The sequence below is a fragment of the Camelus dromedarius genome, chromosome X, assembly GCF_036321535.1.
Source record: "Camelus dromedarius isolate mCamDro1 chromosome X, mCamDro1.pat, whole genome shotgun sequence".
NCBI classification, from domain to species: Eukaryota; Metazoa; Chordata; class Mammalia; order Artiodactyla; family Camelidae; genus Camelus; species Camelus dromedarius.
This window is the reverse complement of record NC_087472.1, coordinates 33730747-33754193: the sequence shown is the minus strand read 5'-3', so window position 1 is coordinate 33754193 and position 23447 is coordinate 33730747. Positions and strand designations below refer to the sequence as shown.

The window sequence follows — 23447 nt, the reverse complement described above, 5'->3', positions numbered from 1 at the left end:
CTGAGCCTTCACCAGCAACAACTTTAACACCCATAATTCTACTAACAGTCTGTTCACAATGTTTCAGAAATTCTCTGAGGAAATTTGTGTTTTCTGTACCATGCTCTGTGCTTCTGAGCCCTCACAGTGGGATGTTTAACATCCATATTTCTAATAACAGTCTGTTCAAGGTAATCCAGGCAATTTCTGTGATGCTCCTCAAATCCTTCCAGCCTCTGCTCACTGCCCAATTCCAAAGCTACTTCTTCTGCACTTTTAGGTATTTGTTATAGTAGCACCCCACTTCCAGGTACAAAAATGTTTACATTCCTTTTGATTACATCACATCTTTGTGAATCTGGTTTTTTTTGTGATTTCTGTGATAAAAAGCAAGTAATAGATAAAAATCAGTATTGAATAAGAAATGAGGGAAGCTGTGTCCAATTTGATTCCAAGGTTTGAGTAGTTGAGCAGTACCCAACAGGCATACCCATCCCACTATATGTAATTGTGGCTATTTAAGAATGAAGTAGAATTGTTTTTAATTTATATATATATAATTTTTTTCAAATGGATACTAAATTTTAGTACATAAATACTTATAAAGTTGTTTGGACCTAACTGTTTAATAGTAAATGGAACTAGTACATATTTCTTTTGACCGAAGGGTGTCGTGAAAAACTTGAGACACTAAAGGTGCCATGAACCAAGATGGTTTGAGAACTTCTGTCTTAGAGGGACATTGGATAGAGTAGTTGATACTTTAAGCAATGAGAATTCATTGCATATTTTTGAATAGAGAAGTGACTTGAAACAATTCTATCTTAAGAATATAGTACATTGTACTTATGCACTGCTTTATGGTGTATAAGCTGCTTTATGTGAAAACACTTTATAAACCATATGTCAGTTGATAAATCTGAAAACAGAATGCAGAATAGATTGAAAAAAAAAGATTAAATGCTATTGGAGTAATCTAGGTATGAGGTGACGACCTGAAATAAGAGTAGCTGTGAAAAAGGAAGTATATGACAGATAGTGTGAAAAAAAGATCAGAAAATTTGGTGATATATTAATAATGGGATAAGGGAAATAAAGGAGAGGAAAGAATCAAAGGTCACTTCAAAGCCTCAAATTGAGTAGACTGGGACATTGGCAGGATCATTGATAGATAATGAAGTTGGGAAAAGGAACAGTTTCATGTAGTGGCAATGGTGGAAACTTGATTGTAGAGGATTAAGACAAGAGAGAATGAAGAGGAGGTAGTAGGTATAGACCACATATACCAAGTTTAGGGAAGTAGAAGGGAGGAGATTAACAGAACAGTGGAGTCAAGGCAGGTTTTTGCAAGAAGGAGTGGGGTTTCAGAATACATGAGAACGGTGTCTTGATTGAGGTGATGCTTGCATGGCTGTATGCATTTCTCAAAACTGATAGAACTACACACTTTAAAAGATGAATTTTATCCTGTGTAAATTTTACCTTAATATTTTTGCCTGAATACATGAGAACAGAAGTTTATTTTTATGTTTTAAGTTGAGCTATAATTCACATACCATAAATGTCACCATTTTAAATGGTATACTTCAGTGATTTTTAGTATTTTCAAAAAGGTGTACAACCATCACCACTCTCTAACTCCAAAACATTTTCATCATCCCCAAAAGGAACCCCTTGTCCACTAGCAGTCATTCTCCATTTCCCCTCCTCTCCAACCCCTGGTGACCACATATCTAGTAACTTTTTTCATTTTTTACTGTGGTAAAGCATACCTAGCATAAAATTTACCATCTTAACCATTTTTAAGTGTACAGTTTGGTGGTATTAAGTACATTTATACTGTTATGCAACCATCACCACCATCCATCTCCAGAACTCTTTATCTTGCAAAACTAAAATTCTCTACCTATTACACAGTAACTCCCCATTCTTAACTCTTCCTGGCCCTTGGCAACCACCATTCTACTTTTTGTCTATGAATTTGACTACTATAAGTACCTCATATAAGTGAAATCATGCAATATTTGTCTTTTGGGACTGGCTTATTTCATGAACATAATGTCCTCAAGGTTCATCTATGTTGTAGCATATGTCAGAATTTCCTTCCTTTAAAGCTGAATAATAATCTATTGTATGTATATACTGCATTTTGCATTTTGTCCATCAGTGGGCACTTGGGTTGCTTCCACATTTTAGCTCTTCTGATTTGTAGTCTGTGATTTTGTCTAATATTCGTATAGCCACCCTTGCTCTCTTTTGGTTACTATTTATATGAGATATCCTTTTCCATTCTTTCACTTTCAACTTATTTGTGTCTTTGTATCTAAAGTTAGTCTCCAATAGACAGCATATACTTAGATCATTTTTTAAACCCATATATATTACCTATCTCTCTGTATCTTTTGATTGGAGAGTTTAATCCATTTACATTTAAAGTAATTATTGATAAAAAGGACTTCTGTCATTTTGCTATTTATTTTACATGCTCTTTATAGATATTTTGTCCCTCATCTCCTGTATTACTATCTTCTTTTGTGTTTAGTTGATTTTTGGTAGTGAAACCTTTAAATTCTTTTCATTTCCTTTTGTGTATGTTTTATAGCTATTTCTTTGTGGTTACAAAGGGATTACATGATCCTGTGATGAGGAGTAGCAAACAGTGATCAGAGCACAAATCCCCAGTGTTTAGAGGACAGGGTCCTTTTTGCCCACCCTGGCTCCTGCAAGCTGCTCTTGGAACATGTGCACAGACAGCTGCCTGTCAGAGGACTGGGGTAGGAGATGAATAGCTACCACTAAAAGCTGAAATTTGCCAATTTATCATCCAAGAATTCCCCTGGAAATTATAGGTCTTCAGTAGACTCCAGAGTTCCAAATAGTTACATTAGACAGATTCTGCCAGGGCAATTGTTTTCTAGATGGGGAGGCAGATTCCTGGTGCTTCCTGTTCTACCATCTTCCCAGAATCCCATCTAATCTACTTTTTTCAAATGATTGATTGATTGATTGATTGATTGATTGATTTTTTTTTAATGGAGGTACTGGGGATTGAACCCAGGGCCTCATGCATGCTAAACATGTACTCTACCTCTACCATTGAGCAATACCACCACCACCACCCCCAATCTACATTTTTTAAGTAGATTAAAAGTAGAATTTTAAGAGAAAACAAGGAATGGTTCTTCATCTGTGACTTTTAGATAAGGATATAAGCATAGAGGTAGGAACATTGGTATGTTGTAGGGGAATAAGATTTTTATAGGGAAGCTTATATATAATTATTTTAATCTTCTCTGTGCAGTCAGAATCTAATTTAATATGAGTAAGGAGTTAAGGAAGAATTCCTCTTTAGGAGAGAAGAGGTCTGCAAAACACTTGGGGAATGATCCAGGGAGTCAAGAGATTTTCAAAATACTAAATTTGTAGTATTTCAATTATCTACAGCTCTACATTAAGTTGTAATCCTGGGTTGTAGAATTAAATAGGAATTAGTCACTAGAAATTGGCTGTTTTTAAAAGTAAAATTCAGGTTTTATACACATTATATCATTTGACCCTGGGTCTGCTTTTGTTCATTTGGGAAAAGATAAAGGAGAAAAGGCAAGAGCCATAATTACAGTACAGCCTCCACTAACAGCTATGTGGTGGAAGGTTGAAGGAGACTTTGTTGCCCATTGGTGCTGTAACTGCTATGATCAACATTTAGATGAAGAACTATATAGACATTTTAGTATTTGATTGATTTGTAATAGATAGGGTGCAGTATTTGACCCTCTGACTTTCAACTTGGTCCTGAATTGTTTATCTGTAGTTATCTGACAATAACCCCCCAATAACATATCTACTATTTAGTCTTCTGTCATTGTCTCTAATATCAGCTCCCCTCACCACGATTCTAAAAGCCCTGAAAATTTGGAGAACACAGTATTTTTTAAGACTTGTAATCATCTTATCTTTTCAACCAAAGTGACTATTCAATATTATGACTTTGTCATTTTGACATGTAACTTGCAAAGGCATTGGATTCCCATCCTAGTTTCTGAAAGTTTAGATGTTCAAACCTATGGTGAATATTCTAAATTGCTGGTTTCTGTTAAATGGTAGCATCTTAAAGATTGCAGAATTATTCAACAAATTCTCAACATTGATATGCTTAAGTACATTTATTTATTTATTTATTTTTCTGTCAGGTTGACAATAAATGCCCTTGCCCAGAAGCTCAATGCTTATTGGAAGGAAAAGACCTCCCAAGAGAATTTTGAGACCTCAGCCATAGTCAGGCCAATACCGTGAGTAGTAACTTTAGAATATAAAAATATTAAGGGTAATTTCTATAGAGCAAATGGAAGGAATAGGGTAAGGTGGTGTTTTTGCATAAGGAAGTTTAATCAACTAAAAACAGGAAATCACAGGGACTAACTTCATCATTCTCTCTAGACCTCTTCATTCTGGTATAACACTTATGTTGTTTGGATCATAAATATGAAGAGTTTAGTACTGTCAGTTTATCCTATAGGCAGTGTGATATAGTGGAAGATGATAGGTATTTAAATCAGCTACTCCTGGTTTGAAAATCTGGATCTGCTTCTTAATAGTTGGGTGAGCTTGAGTAAGTAAGTCCTTTCACCTCTCTGAGTATATTCAATAAGGTGACATAACCTTTTTAGCACAGTACCTGGTATATAGTAGGCATTCAGAAATCTTAGCAAACTTCCCTTCCCTTTATTCCTAGTGAACATTGTTGGAACCATACCAAGAAATTTGATAATAGAAATAGAGAACCCAAAACATCAGAAAAATGTAGAATTTATTGAATCTAAGACAGGGAATTATACACAGAATGGTGGATCAGGATGAAATGCCTCAGTAAGCCAAGAAAGGAGCATAACACAGAGGATAGAGTGGGTAATAACACGTATACAGTCAATTACACCATCAAGACAAAGACTAGAGTGTTAAAAGTTCATTTTGGGATAAGCACCTGTTTTTTTAGATGGAAATCATCAGACAAATGTGTGATATAAAATTTTGTTCCAAATGCAACATGATTCACTGCCATATGAATATCACTGTCTTATTCTAAAGATCCTTGCTCATGCCCAACCTCCATGATTTTCAAAGAAATGCAGATTAAGATGAGATGCCTTTTTTGCCTTTTAAGTAAGCAGTGACTAATGCAATAAAACAGATGTTCATATATTCCTAGAGTGTGTGTATGTATGCTATATAGCCTTTCTGGAGATAGAATTGTAATAATGATTATTTATTAAGTACTTACTTATATGTCAGGTACTTGTCTAAGTTCTTTCCATGTTTTTACATTTATTTAATCATCACAACAACTTTGTGAACTAGACAGATGATATTATTACTTCTTTGCAAATGTAGACACTGACACACTGAGCGCTTAAATAACTTGTTCAAGACTAGACAAGTAGAAACTGGTAGATCCAAGGTCCAAAATTATAGGCAGCCCAGCTCCCAAACCCAAGTTCTTAATCACAACACCCTTCTGGAAGGATGCAATGAGAAGGATATGTCATAGCCCCTGCAACTACCTATTTATTACAAGCACGAGCTAAAAGCCTCTCCTGTCTGCCTGGATGAAAGGATCTACTATGGCCTGCATGTAACCTGAGGCAGGGAGTTGCTGTCTCTAATGCTTGTCCCTGACAGAGTAATATTGGCGTGCTTCTGCAAGAGACTCTTCTGTGCATGTGCATGTAAAACCAAAGCTAATAGGACCTTTCTTCTCTCTTTCCATTACTGCTGAAACTGCTTTCTCTGGCTCTAAGTAAAACAGTCGCTGTATGGAAATATATAGACACCAGAGGTCAGGCCTGAGCTTAGAGCTTAGAGGTTGCAAGCCTGGAGCATCCTGCAGCTAGGAGATAGGAAGCTGTGTGTCCAAAAATGTGTATGAATTCTCTTTGTTAAAACAGAGTCTTGAACAAGAAGGGGACATTGTATTTGAGTGGTAGACTTATGAGCATCTTTTATTTTCTTTTTTATATCTTTATATGTTTTCTAGTTTTTCTATATACACTGATATTGCTTTTATAAGTAGGAAAAAAGGACTATTTAAAAAGATAAGAAAAATATTGAACTAAGACATAAAAGAATCACACTACTTTATTAAAATGTCTAGTATAAGAGCAGTATAAATGTAACATACAGAAAACTGTCCTAGGCTAAATTACAGGGTTTACAACTTGGTTCTAGGTGCCTCTCTACTCTCTTTCTGTGCTTTTCTCCAGCCTTTCCCCTTCCCACTCTGGTCTGCCTTTCACATATTAGATGCTGACTACTTCTGCTATATATGGACCACCTCCTCTAACAGAGAAACACATTCACTTTAAAGTGTAGGTCATTGGGTTACACTTCCTGGGGGAGATGGAAATGGGTATGTGTTTTAAAAGTAGAACTCTTGAAGAATTTTATCTTAATAATTTAACCCAGTTGTTGGACTGGAGCCACCATTTCTAGTTATGAAATGTAATCAAATTTGTTACTTTTTCGGATTAACTTTGGGAATATCAAACTAATAAAATTTTGATTTAAGTATAAACAAAGAAATTTTGAAAGGTAAAAAAAGAGGACTAGGGAGACTGCAGGGAAATGGGGTAGACATTTTGATGACGATGCTTCAATAACTCTCAGAAATGCATTTCAAATCTATCATGGGATTGTATAGAAGCAAATAAAATGATACTATGGGTTTTACTTTTTAGTAATACTATAATATATATAAATTTTTTTGCTGATTAATGAATTTTCAAGTTAAAATTATCCTTTTGTTTGCTTAGAACAAGAGATGCTGGGATAGATGGGAGGGCATAGCTCAGAGGTAGAGCACATGCTTAGCATGGGCAAGGTCCTAGGTTCAATCCCCAGTACCTCCACTTAAAATTAACTAAATAAATAAACCCAATTAACTCCCCCTGCAAAAAAATTTTTTAATTAAAAAAAGAAAAGGAAAAAAAGAGAGATTCTGGGATAAATACTACTGACTTCTATAACATGGTAGCTCACCACGTTAAGACTTGCTACTATTTTTCATATCCATATCTGGTCTAGTTCTATCATTATTTTATCTGTGAAGATCAAGATATATATATATATTTTTTTAGACATCTAACTATAATATTTCTAACACATTTCATATATAAAATCATGTTTTTTTTGCTTTTAGGGTATGCCTCCCTAATATAAGACAGAGCACAGAGCTAGAATATACAGTCATACTTCTGTTTTCCTTCACTCAGGAAGATTCCTGATCAGACATGGGTACAATGTGATGAATGTCTTAAATGGAGAAAGCTTCCTGGCAAGGTTGATCCATCTACATTACCTGCAAGATGGTTTTGTTACTATAATTCCCATCCAAAGTACAGGTAAGGTTAAGACTCACTATTATGCCAGAGATAACACCTGATTTGTCTCTATATTCTAAAACGTTCTTCATCTCAAATCCACAGTCTTCAGCCTGGCATTCAAGCCCCTGTGCTAACTGGTCCCACTCTACCTATCCAGCCTTATTATTCATTGTATCTTAACACAAACCCTCTGCTTTAGCAGGCCTGTGGCTTCACTCTTCCCTGCACGTGCCACACATATTCCCTCCTCCATGACTTGATGTTGTCATCCCACTTGCTTACAGTGGCTTTCTGCATTCCATCTGCATCCAAATTGTATCTGTCTGGAAAGCTTATTTTGTGTAATACTTCTCTGTTGACAGTAGTTTACAGTGATTTTACTCTGGCTTCCTGTGGTATTTAATTCTTGACATTTGTTCACATACTATTTGAATTTTTCGGATGTTTTTCATGTGTATGAACTTGGGCTCTTCAAGCGATTGTAAACTATTCGAGAACAAGGGATTTACTTTTCAGGTTGAGTCGATGCTTTTCTTCATATGCTTCCTATACCTGAATCTGTTATAGTACCTATTGTACATTCAATGTATGTTTGTCTTTCTAATATATTCCTTGAAGCAGCTAACATCTAGATAGTGCCTGGCATAGCCATAAGCATTCATTTCAATTTAACAGATATTTTTGATCTAAGTCAGTCTCATAGGTTCATAGTAATAACTCAGTTTGCTTCAATTCAGCTGTGACTTTCTTAATTTTTTTTCTGCAGAGTAAATCCTGACAGAGAAAAGGTACTAACCCAGAATATGCTTTTTAGAAAAAATAAAAGTTTAAAAGGGAGAAAATTAAGTAAATGAAGTCCAGGTCTGTAATGAGCAAGCATTCCCCCATAGTCTCCAGATGTGCTTCAGTACCTCTCCAGGGAGAGTAACTGGGATTGTGTGATTAAAACATGGGACAGAGTGCTTAGAAGTCTCAGTTTTTGAATCCTGTAGATCCTATCAGTTTATACTTAGTCCAGAAGACATAACCTCTCAGGGCACTTTGTCCCCTTATAAAATGGGTATAACATAGGGTTTCCACTTATTACTAATTTTTGTTTATTTGTTCCTAGGAATTTTCTGAATACATGTTCTAGTACTCCTTTCAGCTTTTACTCCCAAAATTCTCTTCTTCAGAATAAGCTAAATACTACATATAGCAAATGTCTTTTCATTTATAGAATCCTCTCTTTCTCCTCTTAGCTAATCTTTGTTCTGTTCTTTTTTATAATGGAAGCTCCTAGTCTCTTCTTGCTGCTGTCATAGCCTCTGATTTTCTTGTTCAGGCATCATCACATAGTTTAGGGATTCTTCTGCTTCTAGACTGCACTTTGGGAGTTACTTTCCTAGTAGACGAGAGGCAAAAGGCCTAGGTTCTAGTTTCAGCAATATTCCTTTGTGTGGAACCTCAAGCAAGTCTCTTGTGCTTGAACCTCACTGTGTAAATATAGAGATTATGTTTTATGCTGTCCACCATAATATGAATTTTGTACCTATCAGGTACTTTGAATGACTTGGGAGAAAGGTGATACATGCACCAAAAATAGTGATATGATATACCTCGAAATAAGAACTGCTACATGTTAACCTGCACACAGGTTTTGTAATACGGGTACAGTCTGAACTCTATAACGTTGGAAGGTTGTTAACCTGCCTTGTCATAGTTGGGAGGAAAGTAAGGGGTAAAAATGAAGGACACGTTTTGTTTCCAAAAGATGATTTCTTCTCTGTACTACAGGAGATGCTCTGTTCCAGAGGAACAAGAACTCATTGATGAAGACCTGTACTTGAACAAAGCTAAGAAACAGTTGAGTATACCTGAGGTGGTGTTCTGTATCATGCAGTAGTGCAGCCTGAGCCTTCCTAATAGGACAGGGGAATTTTGAGACGAGAGATGACTTTCTTTGTTTTGTTTTTAATGATTTCCCTATTGATCTCTCTGTTCTTCTAATTCTTTATTCTTTGTAATCATCTCCTGAATGTCTCAACTAGTGGTTGACTTAGCCTCTCTCCTTCCCCCGCTCCTCTTTTGATAGGACATTTGAAAGCTCTCTTTAATCATAGAGTTCAGGAAGGAACCCTTAGTTACAAAAAGAGGCTCACACTATTTCTAGTTTAGAAGGAACATTTCAGCCTAAATCTACAATGGTAATCCATTTCAGACTGAGAAATTTCATGAGTGAACTAAATAGCACTTTTATCTTCTCCTATAGAGATCAAACTGTTGAGAAGAAGAAGTTGCCAATGGAAAATGACAGCCACCAGGTGAGAGACAGCCCACCCTCATCCTTTTCTCACATAAAATTTTCCCCAACAGAAGACATAGGTTGAAGGAAGCAGCACTCTTGAAAGCTGCATAGAAATAATGAACCATTTGTTCTAGTGGTCTTTTTTTTCACTGGATGTTTTGATTTTGCTTTGATCTGCTGCTACTGATGTTCAGATCACCAAAAATAGATGAGCCAAATCATTTATTGCCCATATTTAGATTCAGTACTGATTCTGGACAGTGTGAATGTCATATTTGTTGTCACAGAATATTCAGGGTTATGTTCCATCCTCATACAGGCTGCTCCTGTTGAGTGTCTGGTTTTCCTCAGTCTCCTTTCTTCCAGGATTCAGGGGTGATTCCTTCCTCCTTCCTTGGGAAGAAGGGGTGGTTCTTTGTGCCCCTTCCCTATCCCTGCTTTCAGGCTGGCTGGCTTTATAAAGACTCTGCTGTTTTGAATTTTCAGGAGCACTGTCTCTCGGACATGGTTGCCCAGCTCCGGACGCTGAAGGGTGCAATAAGGTTGGCCGTCCTTTCAGGGACACTCCTTTCCTGACAGCCACCATAGCACCCATATATCTTCCCCTCCCAACCTTGCCTTTCTGCATGATTTTCCTCTTGACCCTCTTTCCCAGAGATATCTGCTAGTAGCATGTTAGATTCACTTTCCACCCACTCAGTCAGGGTAGGTCAGACTGGTGAGGATAGAGGCAAAAAAATACTAATTCTTCTGACACCCTACCAAGACCCAGGTGTATTCATAAACAGGTTTCATACCCTAATGTCTTGGCTCAATAGTCTAATCTAGAGATTGGGAGATTTCCTGGGACTGCCCTGTCCTCAGTCAGTTTACCTCCCCTTTATACTCCTTCACCTTCATCATTCATACTATCTTCATAAGCTGGCTCTCCCACAAGATCCCAGATGCATGTCTCTGTGTGTGTGCAATGTGAATACATGTTAGTCTCGCATGCATTTCTCCAAGACCAGCACAGACTCTTGCTGCAGTGCTTATTCCCTCCATCCCTGCCCTCATCACAGATCTCAGAGGAGTGAAAACTCAGCCTTAAACTGGGTCACAGTAGAGAATTAGACACTGATTAGGGGACCTGGGTTTGTGTTGTGGGTGGGATGACTCTAGGAGCCAATAAGTGATTTGGGGAGGTCTGTTGGTGTCCAGCTGATAAGGTTATAACTGAACATGCCTGGGGTCAGTGTTCTAGTGTTCATTACTGCGCACTGTTTGTTTTGTGTAGGAAACAGTTTCTTTTTATTTGGCCAAGTGTTCTTTCCTAGCATCAGAGGATTGACTCATCCTTTGGTATTTAGTTTGAAATTGGGATTTTAATGAATTGTTTCTTTCTTTACTAGGTATTCACTAATCCACTGAAGATCCCTTCTATTCAAGATATGGATGACTTGAATAATAAGACAACTGGATATGAGGGAATTGATAGCCCAGGCCGGCTTTCATCTGTTGGAGAAGAAAGCAGAACACCTTCTCTTCAACTTAAGCCTCTGGATTCCAGTGTTTTTCCATTTTCCAGGTGGGTAAAAAACAGTCTCTCTTCAGTGAGCCTCAAGGTTTGTTTTTTTTCTGTAAAATACATTGGTATGGTTATCGTGTTTTTCCTAAGGCCTGGCATGGAATTCAGAGGAAAAACATTTTTGAGTTGATAGAATTGTGTGTTGCATATACCCCCAATTTTTCAACATTATAACTGCTATGTCAAGTCTGTCTACCTATCTCTCTATCTTTTTTTTTTTTACTTTTTTGAGGTAATCATCTGATGAATGTTCTTTTATGGATTATGTATTCACATTATGTTGGGAATTGTGTAAGTGAAATAATGGACATGAAAACTCTTTGCATACTGTAATGTAGTATACAAATGTAAGGTAATATTACATAGATAAGCATTGTTTCTTTCATTAAGTTTAGGAATAGTAAAATCCTGTGGGGCCCCATAGGCCTAGCACACGTTGGCCACATATAAAAATGAGTATTAGAAGTTTGTGCCATTAGATAAGCCTTCTAGTTTCCTAGAGTAAATTTTGAGTATAAGTTTAGTCTTGGGATTTATTTTCCATCTTTCAGCACCTCGTCCATATTATTTTGTTAGTATTTACAACAAGAATTTTCTTAAATATCAGGAATATTTGAAGCACTAAAATGTATGCCCCGCTGCTGCCATGAGACTGGAACTCAGAACTGTTGATTATGACTTGCTTTCTCCTCTCTACTGTGCTTCTCGCTTCTGGCAGGGCCAAGCCATAGGGAAGGTACAGAGTTGCTCTCTAATAGTAGAAACTTCTACAGTCCTCAATAATGTGACTATTATATAGTGGGTTGTGAACTTTATATTAACCCTTTTCAGTTTGGATATCTTCTCAACATACTGCAGGAGAAAAGCAATGGATATATGATAGGATAAAAATGACTCCTGTCCCTGCCCCTCTTAATGTTACTGATTCTTTTCCCTCTTCCTTGCTTCTTAGGTGAGTGTTTTCAGCTTCTCACCTAGACAAACATCTCTTCATGTGTGCAAGTGCCCTGTTCGATGACTCTTCCACAATTAAGCCCTGTAGATATTAAAAGAACCCCATGACCCCCTGAGAATGAACAAAAAGTCTCAAGGGGAAGTAAGCTATTAGGAGAAAAACTAATAAAACTCTGAAGAGATGAAACAAGAATCTGTATGAAAGCATCTAAAACAGTGCCTTGGAAGATAGTAGGTACTTAGTAACTAGTGGTTGAATCTGAGTCATATTGAAGGAACAATTTCTAAAATAGAACTATACAGCAAGGGGGTAAGAATTACAGCCTAGTTGGTCTCAGGGATTTGAGTTTAATTCTTCTGTTTCCATACATAGTTTTCCAGCTCCCATTGTAGGTTGGGAGGGGTGTACAGTAAAGTGCTGTATTTTTTTAAGCACATTGTTACCTCTCTACCTTGATCTCCTTGAGTTGGTTGTATATCAAAGTTGTCACTGGAATATCAAGGTGTCATTGCTCTTGAAGGCTGTCCTTTCCCTGCTGTGACCACTTTTCCTTTCCCTTCAGTGTTTCTGCTGTTACTATCTAGTGGATTTTGGTAACTTGAAGGAGATTACAAATGCTAACCTATGTTATGTGTGTATTTTATGAGTGTAGTATGGCAGTACATCCATTGGGTGGCATACTTCATCAGTCTTTATTAGGATTTCTGTATAAGTCTTTATGGAACTGCTATATCCAGAGCCGAGTTTTGGCTCTAGAAGACAGGTAAAGTACTTTGACTGTTTATGTGTAACTTTAATTTGAGAATAATATTCTTTCAAGAGATATGTGATAATTGGTGCTGCTAATGTCTTATGTGAGGTCAGTAAATGATGGTGATGTCACTTTGAGCTACATGTGTAGGGGGATTCAGATTAATTGGAAATAAGCTGCCTTTTTATAGAGGAAAAGTAAGGTATTCAAGAGTTGAGTAAAATACATAAGGTTTTCTGATAAAAGAGTGTTAAAGGGAATCATAGGTTTAGTCAAGAGTTACAAAGATCTCCTTTGTTATCAAAACCTGAAGCTGATAAGGGTCTTTGGGTCATGTAGTACAACTCTCTAACTCTAGATAAAATAAAGCCTACACTAACCAAGAGTGTTTTAAAATTTTCTAGTGTGGTAGCTTATAAGACCTAGAAGGGGCTCCGGATGCATCATTGGAAACAGCTTTGTGAATGTAGCAATGGGAGGTGAAGACCTGCAATAAAGAGTAGATTCAGCCAGTATTTAAGCAAGCATAACCTTTTAGGGGAAGATAGCTTATTTCTGTTAAAGGAAATAGTCCTTCCTGTTCATTCATTCTACATATATTTGAGTGCTTACTGTATGAAAGCAGTGCTCTAAGGAATCAAAGATGAAGGAGCTTATGGTACTCAAAGTTATATATGTAAGCATCCCTAATACATGCTAGGTTTCATATGAGTGATATAAGTTAAGGTCTAAAGTAGCCATGAGCATATGGACAAAGGTGAGAATTAGTGGCTATAATTTATTTAGCTGTTTAGAGAACTTTTGAGCAAGCTATTATGTCAAAGACTAATTATTTAATGTTTTAAAAGGATAACAAAAAATCCAAATTACATTTTAGTAGTGGAAGGAGAGGGGAAAAGACATCCTAATATATTTAAAGGAATATTGAAACAACAAATACAAGTTAGAAATAGAAAAAACAATTTTGTAAGTGAATAAGATTGATTCGGGGGCCAGTATTAACATTTTAAAATATGATCTTTGAGAGGGACTTCCAGAATGGCAAAATGAGGAGTGTGATGAACTCTTTCACCAACATATAACCATTTAACTGGAGAAAAATTATTAAATAAAACAATCATCCCTACTTCCTGGAAATTGTCCTAGGAGCATACAGCTAATAGAGAAACATTCATTCAAGAAAATCTGTTAAGTCTCAGAAAGAACAGCAAGAGTCTATGGCATTTAGTCTGCTCTTATCCCCCTCCAAACTATGTTTTATGAAAACTATTCAAGGAGCTCTAACCAAGTGGATGTGATCAAGAAGTTGGGGGCTCCCTCTTCCCCAGCTCTTAAACTAGAGCTATGGTTTCACCTGCCCCTGGAAGGGGCAGGCCTCTGATATTTCTCATATTCCCTAGGTCTGTTTTGCAGAAGTTCTGTTCAGGCAAACTCAAGAGGACCAGGTCTTTCTTCTTCCACTCAGCTTTCTCTTCCCCCTCCCAGTCCCCACTCAGAGGTTGGAAGCACTCACCTGGGGACAGCTTGCTGACAATCCTGAACCCCTACTGCACCAACCCCAGCTTACTTATAGGGCAGAGGCTCATGCCAGAAGGAACAAGCCAAAAACCATCCCAGCGTCCATTTGTAAAGAAAAGGTTTCACTCTTGGAGAGTGGGCCACAGTCCTTGCCCCTAGCTCTTACACAGTGGCATAAAGGTTCTGCTTAGGGAGAGAAGGAGGCCTTACAGTTGAAGAACTCCCAATTCTACCTGAAGGAACTGACTTTGTGTGGAACAGATCATGGAGAATTCCATTCCTAAGAGTATTATCAAAAACAATGAAAATCTTAGTGGAGAACAATTAAGAAGGCACTCATAGCTCCATGATACAAGTTACAACAGGCAAAATGACTGAGTAATCAGAAATTTGTTAACAGAGAGAACTAATCAAAAGAACAGCTAAGAAGAGCTCTCTTGGGATCATAGTCAACACTGTGCAGGAAGGTTGTGCGTAAGCACAAGACTGTACCACTCAGGAGATAAGGTGGACTTTAAAGCAGTCCCCAAGCCTCACACAGATCAAACAACAAAGGTCAGGAGCCTCACTGGCACTAAGGACTTAAGCACAACCTCTGATTAACCACTGGCTGAACAATAAACTACTCTGACCCAGGAGCCATTCCTAGGAAGCCAGGCTTAAAAATAAAATTGTACATATCCATGGTAGTCTGGAAGACTGTACGTGCATAAGGCTGTGCCCTCTTAGAGGTAACCGAAGAGGAAAAATCCAAGTTACTACTACCTGGCTGAATGTGAGGCAGAAACATAAACTCCTTGACCTGTGATAGCAGCCTTCAAGCCACATATACATTCAGTGGCAAAAGGTAAAAATCTAACTGGATAAGGGGTCTTAATCATGACTTTTGACCTATGCTAACCCAAGGAAACTCCTAGGTTGCCAGATAAAAGATTAAAAACCAAGAAGAAATTTGGGCAGGAACATCAGAGGTTGCATACTACAGAGGAAATAAATTTCAAGGAATCAGTTTAGCCAAGTCACTACTAAAAAAAAAAAAAACAGCAAACAACAGGAACAACCACTCAGGGAGGTAGGATCAGTGTCCAGAATTGCTGTACTATATTATCTAAAATATCAATTACCAACAAAAAATTATGAGACTTGCAAAGAAACAGGAAAGTGTGATCTGTACATAGGGGAAAAAAGAAGCAGGTAATAGAAACTGCTCCTAAAAAGACTCAAGCGTTAGATTTAGCAAAGACTTCAAAGCAGCCATTATAAATATGTTCAAAGAACATGTTTCATCAAATGTAAGATATTAATAAAGGGACAGAAATTATTTTTAAAAGGAACCAAATGGAAATTCTTGAGGTAAAATATGCAATAACTAATATAACCATTTCACTAAAAGGACTGCACAGCACATTAAGGCTGGCAGAAGAAAGAATCAGCAAACTTGAAGTTATATCAGTTACAGATTATGCCATCTGAAGAACAGAGAGGAAAAAGAATGAAGAAAAATGGAAAAAGCCTCAGAGAAATGTGGGACACCATTAAGTGCGCCCAGCATACGTAAAATAGGAGTATAAGAAGGAGAAGAGAGGAGGAGGAAAACCAGTAGAAATGATATTCAAAGAAATAACGGCTGAAAAGTTTCCAAATTTGATGAAAAACATTAATCTACACATCCAAGAAGCTCAAGTAACTCAAAATAGAAACAATACAAAGAGATTTGTAGCCATACAGTGAAAATATTGTGAAAATATTGAAAACCAAAAGTAAAGAGAATATCTTGAAAGCAGGAAGAGAAAAAAATATTCATCATGTAAAAGAGAACCTCAATAAAATTAACAACTGGCTTCTTATCAGAAACATTGGATACCAGGAGGCAGTGGGATGACATATTCATAGTACTGAAAGAAAGACTTCAACCAGGGATCATAAATCCAGTAAAACTATCTTTAGAAAATGAAGGTTAAATAGATACATTCCTTTATAAACAAAAGTTGATGGAATTTTTTTCTAGCAAAACTGCCATGCAAGAAATACTGAAGAGAGTTCTTTAGCCTGAAAGCAAGTGATACCAGATAGTAATTCAAATTCACATGAAAAAACAGAGTACTGGCAATGATAAATGTAATTAATTATAAAAGCTAATACAGTGGCATATTTCTTCTTTCTATGCTTAACTGACTTAAAGAATAATTGCATAAACAATATGTATATATTTGTATATATTTTCGTATATATGTATATAATTTTATTGTTGGGCTTATCTGCAGATGTAAAATGTTTGCCAATAACAGCACAGAGGAGGTGAGTGGAAACAAAGCTGTACTGGAGTAAGGAAATAAAACTAGATGGTAACTCAGACCCATAGTAAGAAATGAAGAAAATAAAAAAATGGAAAAATAAGAAGATTGATTTAGCAAACTCTATAAATATAAATATGTACTTGCTCTACTTTCTTCTTCCACTTCCTCAAAAGATATAACATTACATAAGTAATGATTGTAGTAATGTTTTGTTAGATTTGTAAATGTTGAACCAGAAAATACCCACATAACATGGAAAGAGGAACAGTAGAGGAAGAAAGGAACAAAGAAGGCATGACACATACAGAAAAAAGAAAGCTAAATAGTGGACATCAATTTTTTCATATCAGTAATAATATTAAATATGACTAGATTAAACAGTTCATCTCCAGTTGGACATTATCAGGTTGGATTTTTTAAATCCAACTATACTACCTATATGCTTTAGATTCAGAGATAAAAATGGTTGAAAATAAAAAGTTGAAGAAAGACATACCATACAAGCAGCAACCATAAGAGAGCTACCGTGGCTATACAAATATCAGGCAAAATTGACTTTAAACAGAAAATGTTACTAGATATAAAGAGGAATATTTCATATTGATAAAGTCCATCAGGAAAATATAAAAATTATACCCATATATGGACCTAACAACAGAGGCCCCAAAATGAATGAACCAAAAGCAGACAGAATTGAAGGGAGAAATAGACAATTTAATAATAATAGTCGGAGACTTCACTTTACCACTTTCAATAATGGGTACAAGATCAACAACGAAATAGAAGAGTTGAAGAATTCTATAAACCAACTGGACCTGACAGATATGTAGAGCATTTTGCCCCCAAACAGCATAACACATTTTCTTCTCAAGTGCACATGGAATATTTTCCAGGGCAGGTCATATATTATGCCATAAAACAAGCCTTAAGAAATTTAAAAGGATTGACCTCATACAAAGGATGTTCTTCAACCACAGTGGAGTTAAATTAGAAATCAACAACAGAAGGAAATTTGGGAAATTCACAAATATGTGGAAATTAAATAATACACTCCAAAATAATAAATGAATCCCTGTCAAAATATCAGCTGGCTTCTCTGCAGACAGCCAATGGAGGAATATGACAAAAAGGAAAAAGAAAATGAGAAGAGATTATGTAGCTGGAAAAGAATTACTAATATGTAAACCCTAAATTAATCTTTACTAAATGAATACAGATCTGGAATAAATTGATTCCTAAAGGGAAGAACCAGAAGTATTTATAGAACCAATAAGTAAAATCCACTCATTGCCTTTCATTGACATAATAGTTCTAAGAGTTTGAGAGATCCAAAAGGAAGAATCCAGCTGCCTATGAAAATAACAAATGAGCAACTCGTCTGGATAATGGTTCCTTGTCTCTGAAAGACCCTTCTCTGGGAGAGGACTCTACACTGTAGTGTCTTGAAGACACAATAAACTTATTGTGGGCTGCAAAAAAAAAACCAAAACAAACAAAAACATAATAATTCATTTCTGATCACCTCTTATGTACAAAATTTTGTTCCCTCATCCCCAAGTAGCACAGTTAAGCTCCCTTCTGTCAAGGAGCTTATACTTAAGTGGCGAACCTACAATACACACACACAGTAGAAAGTAATATATGTTATATAGAGATTACTAAATTGCTATAGGAATTCAGAGGTTGCATTTGAACTGGACTTAGACATGCAGTGTTGAGGAGAAGTGCATTCCAATCAAAAGAAGCAGCATGGGAAATCATGGGGTATTCTGTTTGGCTGGTGTTTTTGAAGGGAAATAGTGAGAGAAAAAGCTAGGGCCAAATTATATCCCAGCTCTGCCACTTACTAGCTACATGATTTTCACTAGTTATTTAACTTCTCTAGGCCTGAGCATCCTTTTAAAAGTGAAGTTAAGAATACCACCTACCTCAGGTTTAACTGGGAGATTTGGGTCAGACCATACACATTAAGACTTTTCACACTGTCTGGCACAGAGTAAGTGTTCAACAACTGTTTCCTATGTTTTGGAATGGAAAAGCTCAAATACCAAGCTAAGACATTAAAGCTTTTATGTTGTGGGGAACAATACCTAAAGATTTCAAGTAGGGAGGTGACATAATCAGAGCAATGCCATAGGAAGATTAACTTGGCAGTGGGTGAGCTGGAGGTGTGACAAGGGGATACTGGAGGTAGCCATTGCAATAGTCCAGGAGAAGTCATGAGAGCTTGAACTTTTGAGTATTGATAATGGTAAAACTATATAAAATTACTGAGAGTTTGGTGGTATCGAACACAAATAGGAAACATAGGAGAAGGAGCATATTTGAAGGTAAAAGTGAAAGCTCAGTTTTATACATACTGAGTGAGATGCCAGTGGGACCTCCAGAAAGAAATATGTGATAGGCAGTTGGAAATTCAGTGCTGGAGATCAGGGCTGGGGGAATGACTTGGGGGTTACTTCCCAGAAGTTCGAGCCAAAAGGTTGTATGACATTACCAAAGGAAAAAAAATGTATGGAGAGAAGAGAATTAAGGACCTTAATTCTTCCCTTAGCGGTGGGAAATTGAAGAGAAGGCAGATAATGTGACCTTAATGGCTTTTCATAAAACTTTGTTGTTTCTATTTAGTAGCATATACTATTCCTTCATACCAGCAAACTGTTTTACTATTTGCCTCAGTTCTACAGCTAAATGGACCATCTACAGTGGCCCTTATGCATGTTTAAAGATGGATACATTTGTTCTTACATAGCCCCTAAGTCCTTTTGCTTTCCCCCTAAGGCTGACACTACAAGATCTATTAAGATAGCAGACCAATTTTATTTCAGGGTGAACACTAGTTTTGGAGAACATTAAGGCATTATAAGAAGCTAAGGTTTATGATGTCTTAACAGATACTCTCAGAAATTGCAGAGAAATGTGGGCATCCTTGAGATATGGTGGCCAATAACATGCCTGGTTCTTTCTCATTGAAAATTTGAAAGTTAATTTTTACCTTGAAATTTCCTGGTTTTCTGGAGAGAGAGCAGAATAGTTATAAGGATAAAAATGGGGGTCCCATCCTGCTGCATGATATATATAATTGCCTATGGATTTCACTGGCATCGTTTTTTTTTGTTGTTTTGTGTGTGTGTGTGTGTGTGTGTGTGTGTGTTCCTTCAACCGTTAGTGTATATAGCAGCCAGAAATGGAAGGTGATTTGAGGTCACTATCCTGGCCTTTCCTGAAGAACTGAGGGAGTGCCTGTTTGCCCCAATAGAGGGGAATTCTTTTGTGAAAAATGAGAAATGACTTGAATTGGCCAATTCAGTTTCTTTGTTTCTGACTAGAGCCTTGTGTTTTAATTAACTTTTACAAGTGGATAATGGGCAGTAGCCCCAATCCAGTTGGCTGGCAAAGGCATTGTGTAGTGTTCCGTTGGAATATAAAAATGTGCGTTAAGTCTTTGATCCTGGAAGGTTTTTGTGACACTTTAAAGTTAACGAGCTGGCTCAGTCTCCTCTACATATTCCAATAGGCTTTTTATGACCTTTTTTTCCATTCTTGTGTTAGGGGATTTTGCATGTGGTTTTTTTGTTTGTTTGTTTTTCCTCCCTCTACTTGTCTTTTGGAAACTTTTAAGTCAGTCTAGTTTCCATCCTATTTTCAGAAATCTTAGCAAGGTCAGCCTGGTCCTGTTTTATCCAGATACCGTGTCTTCACGCCTTTTGATTTCATCTCTCCGTTAAGGCCTGTTGCTATGTCAGCAAATTGCATGAGTGAACGGGTTGTGGTTTGAGAGTAAAGATGTAGTCCTAACCTGAAATGCCCTGTGAATAACAGCTAGAGTCAGTTTTAACATGGGAAATTTGAGGACGGGGTTCCATAGGATAAGGAAGATACTTTGCTTGTATTGTGACAGCTTAAAATTGAATTTCCTCTTCTTGCAGTAAGTACAAATGGATCCTAGGTGAGGAACCTGTGGAGAAACGAAGAAGGCTCCAGAATGATATGACAACACCTCCTCTGGATTATTCCATGCCTGGCCCTTACAGGAGGGTAGAGGCAGCAGTTGCCTACCCAGAAGGGGAGAACAGCCACGAGAAATCCAGTTCTGAGAGAAGCACACCACCGTACCTTTCGCCGGAATACCCCGAAGCAATCAAGAACACCGGTCAGAGTAGGGAGGTTTCAGTTCTGTATTCAGGGGCCCAAGACCAACAGCAGGGCGCCCTTGTCTCTGAAGAATTAGAAGATCAGATGCCAAGATTGGTAGCAGAAGAATCTAACAGGGGCAGCACACACATAAACAAGGAAGAAGTAAACAAGGGACCTTTTGTAGCTGTTGTCGGTGTTGCAAAAGGTGTTAGAGATTCAGGAGCTCCCATTCAGCTGATCCCTTTTAACAGAGAGGAGCTTGCTGAGAGGAGAAAAGCAGTTGAATCCTGGAACCCGGTGCCTTATTCTTCCGTGGCCTCTGCTGCCACCCCTGCTGCAGCCGTTGTGGAGAAAGGAAGAGGCTACGAGGAGAGCGGAGGTCGTAATACACCAAAGATGAAGAACCAAAGAGAGCTAGAAGAACTGAAGAGAACCACAGAAAAGTTGGAACGTGTTTTGGCAGAAAGGAATATGTTCCAGCAAAAGGTTAGGGGCAACACCTTACCACCAGGAATACAAGGTCATTGTAACTGAGGGACTAGAGAGTTGGAATTCCGATGAACTCATGTTCTGAGGCCTTAAACAAAATAAGCCATTGAGTGATTCTGTGGTATGTCTCAGACTAAGTGAACCCTAGTGTTCTTCCTTCCCATATTTTGGGATGAAAAGGCCCATAGGGAGAAGAATATCTGTAGAGGAATTCCAGGGTGAATAGTCGTGAAATTTGGGGGCACTCTCTTTAGCTTTCAGTAGTATGTGGGGTCATTGAATTTCTGTTTCTTGGACTGCAGGTGGAGGAGCTGGAACAGGAGAGGAATCACTGGCATTCTGAATTCAAGAAAGTCCAACATGAATTGGTGACTTATAGCGCCCAGGAGACGGAAGGCTTGTATTGGAGCAAGAAACACATGGGCTATCGCCAAGCTGAATTCCAGATTCTGAAAGCTGAGCTGGAAAGAACCAAAGAGGAAAAGCAGGAACTAAAAGAGAAACTGAAAGAGACGGAGACACACCTGGAAGTGCTGCAGAAGGCTCAGGTCTCCTACCGGACCCCAGAGGGAGATGACCTAGAAAGGTTAATTACTAGGGTTTAGTTATCAGCCTGAGAGTGCTAATGGGAAGCATCCCTTAGGACCCCTCGTTACTGGTCGCAGATAAGGGAAGAAGCCTTAATTAAATCCTAGGCCACCAAGGATTGAGGAATCACTTCTTAGAGAGCTGCAGCCAGTCTCCCTGTGCTTGGTGGCATTGTGCTTCCTTCTTTCTTTCTAGCTAATGGAAATGTAATTGTTGAGAGATGTAGGCCCATGTTGAAGGAGCTTCATTTTGTTCTGTTGGCTAACGACTTCATGTCATCTCTTCTCCTGTCCCTCACTCCATCATACAGGGCTTTGGCAAAGCTTACGCGGCTGCGTACCCACGTCAGCTATCTCCTTACTTCTGTCCTCCCTCACTTGGAGCTTCGTGAGATCGGGTTTGACTCAGAACAAGTGGATGGGATCCTGTATACGGTGCTGGAGGCAAATCACATACTGGATTGAGCACCAGATACTTTATATCCCCTTTTCTACCCTTCTCTTCCCTCTCCTTTCCTTCCTCCCTCCCACACCTCTCTCTCTTTTTCTCTCTCTCTCCCGTCTTCCCTCCCTCCCTCTCTCTCTCTCTTTCTTTCTCTCTCACCTTTATGCCTTACATCGAGAATCTTTGAGTAAATCCTGGCTCTTAATCAGTCTGCTTCTCATTCAGTCTTGGTGTGGAGAAAGAGTCTTGTTAAATAGGCTTTTAAGAATCCCAGGAACAGAAGAGTAATAGTCACCAAACCAGGTGACTGGAAAGCTTTAACTTTCATGACTCAGATACTTGGCCTATTTCATATTGTTTCTGAAATGATTTGTATTCATTTAGGTTAAATCAGTCAGCAAATATTGGGTCCAATGTACCAACTGTTTGGGGATAAGTTAAGAAGCATAACTCATGGTTTCAGCCTTCAAGGATCTCACAATCTAGTTGGAAACACAAGATACACACCAAGTTAATTGACTTGTACAAGCAAGTGGCACAAACATGATAGAGAAGTTCTGGGGGAGGAAGGCATCACATCAGAAATGGGACCTAAACTAAGGTTGGTTTAAAGAGCGGCATGACAACACTGTTAACGACTGTTGTTCTTTACGTGGTAGGACTGTGGTTGATAGTTTTTCTTCTCCCTATCTTCCTGCTTTTTTCAAATTTTCTATAATAAACCTGTTATTCTTCTTACATTGGAAAAAATAAATCGTTTTTAAAAAGAATGAGTAGGCTTGGATTTAGATATCACATGAGAGACTGTGTGAAAACATAAGGTAAATTTTAATTTGTAATTTATGTCATATTTAGCATCACTTCTGGAAGCATAGCATGAACAAAAGCACAGAAAAGGCTGGAATGTAAAAAATGTGTTTGGTAGGAGTGATGGGTTAATGTAAAGGGAACTAAGGTTAAATCATGACCCATTTACCTACCCCCCTCTGTGGTATTTGCATTTTAATAAGGAATTCTTGAAAAGGAAATCTTCAAAGCTTAAATTTTTAAAATGTGTAT

The 23447-nt window shown here is 37.7% G+C and overlaps 1 protein-coding gene across 2 annotated transcripts in view; it reads left to right on the top strand.

Annotated features, from left to right (window-relative positions):
• Positions 1-23158, top strand: part of MORC4 (MORC family CW-type zinc finger 4) — a 50083-nt gene extending 26925 nt beyond the window's left edge. The window contains exons 10-17 of one of the 2 annotated variants that reach the window (XM_064482896.1): positions 4170-4268; positions 7245-7373; positions 9132-9200; positions 9607-9658; positions 11034-11209; positions 20660-21353; positions 21659-21904; positions 22255-23158. In XM_064482896.1, the coding sequence (XP_064338966.1) occupies positions 4170-4268; positions 7245-7373; positions 9132-9200; positions 9607-9658; positions 11034-11209; positions 20660-21353; positions 21659-21904; positions 22255-22335 (1546 nt within the window). In that variant the 3' untranslated portion in view covers positions 22336-23158. Of the gene's footprint in view, positions 1-4169; positions 4269-7244; positions 7374-9131; positions 9201-9606; positions 9659-11033; positions 11210-20659; positions 21354-21658; positions 21943-22254 lie in introns of both variants that reach the window. The other variant, XM_031446099.2, reaches the window with a different exon arrangement.
• The last annotated feature ends 289 nt before the right edge of the window (positions 23159-23447 follow it).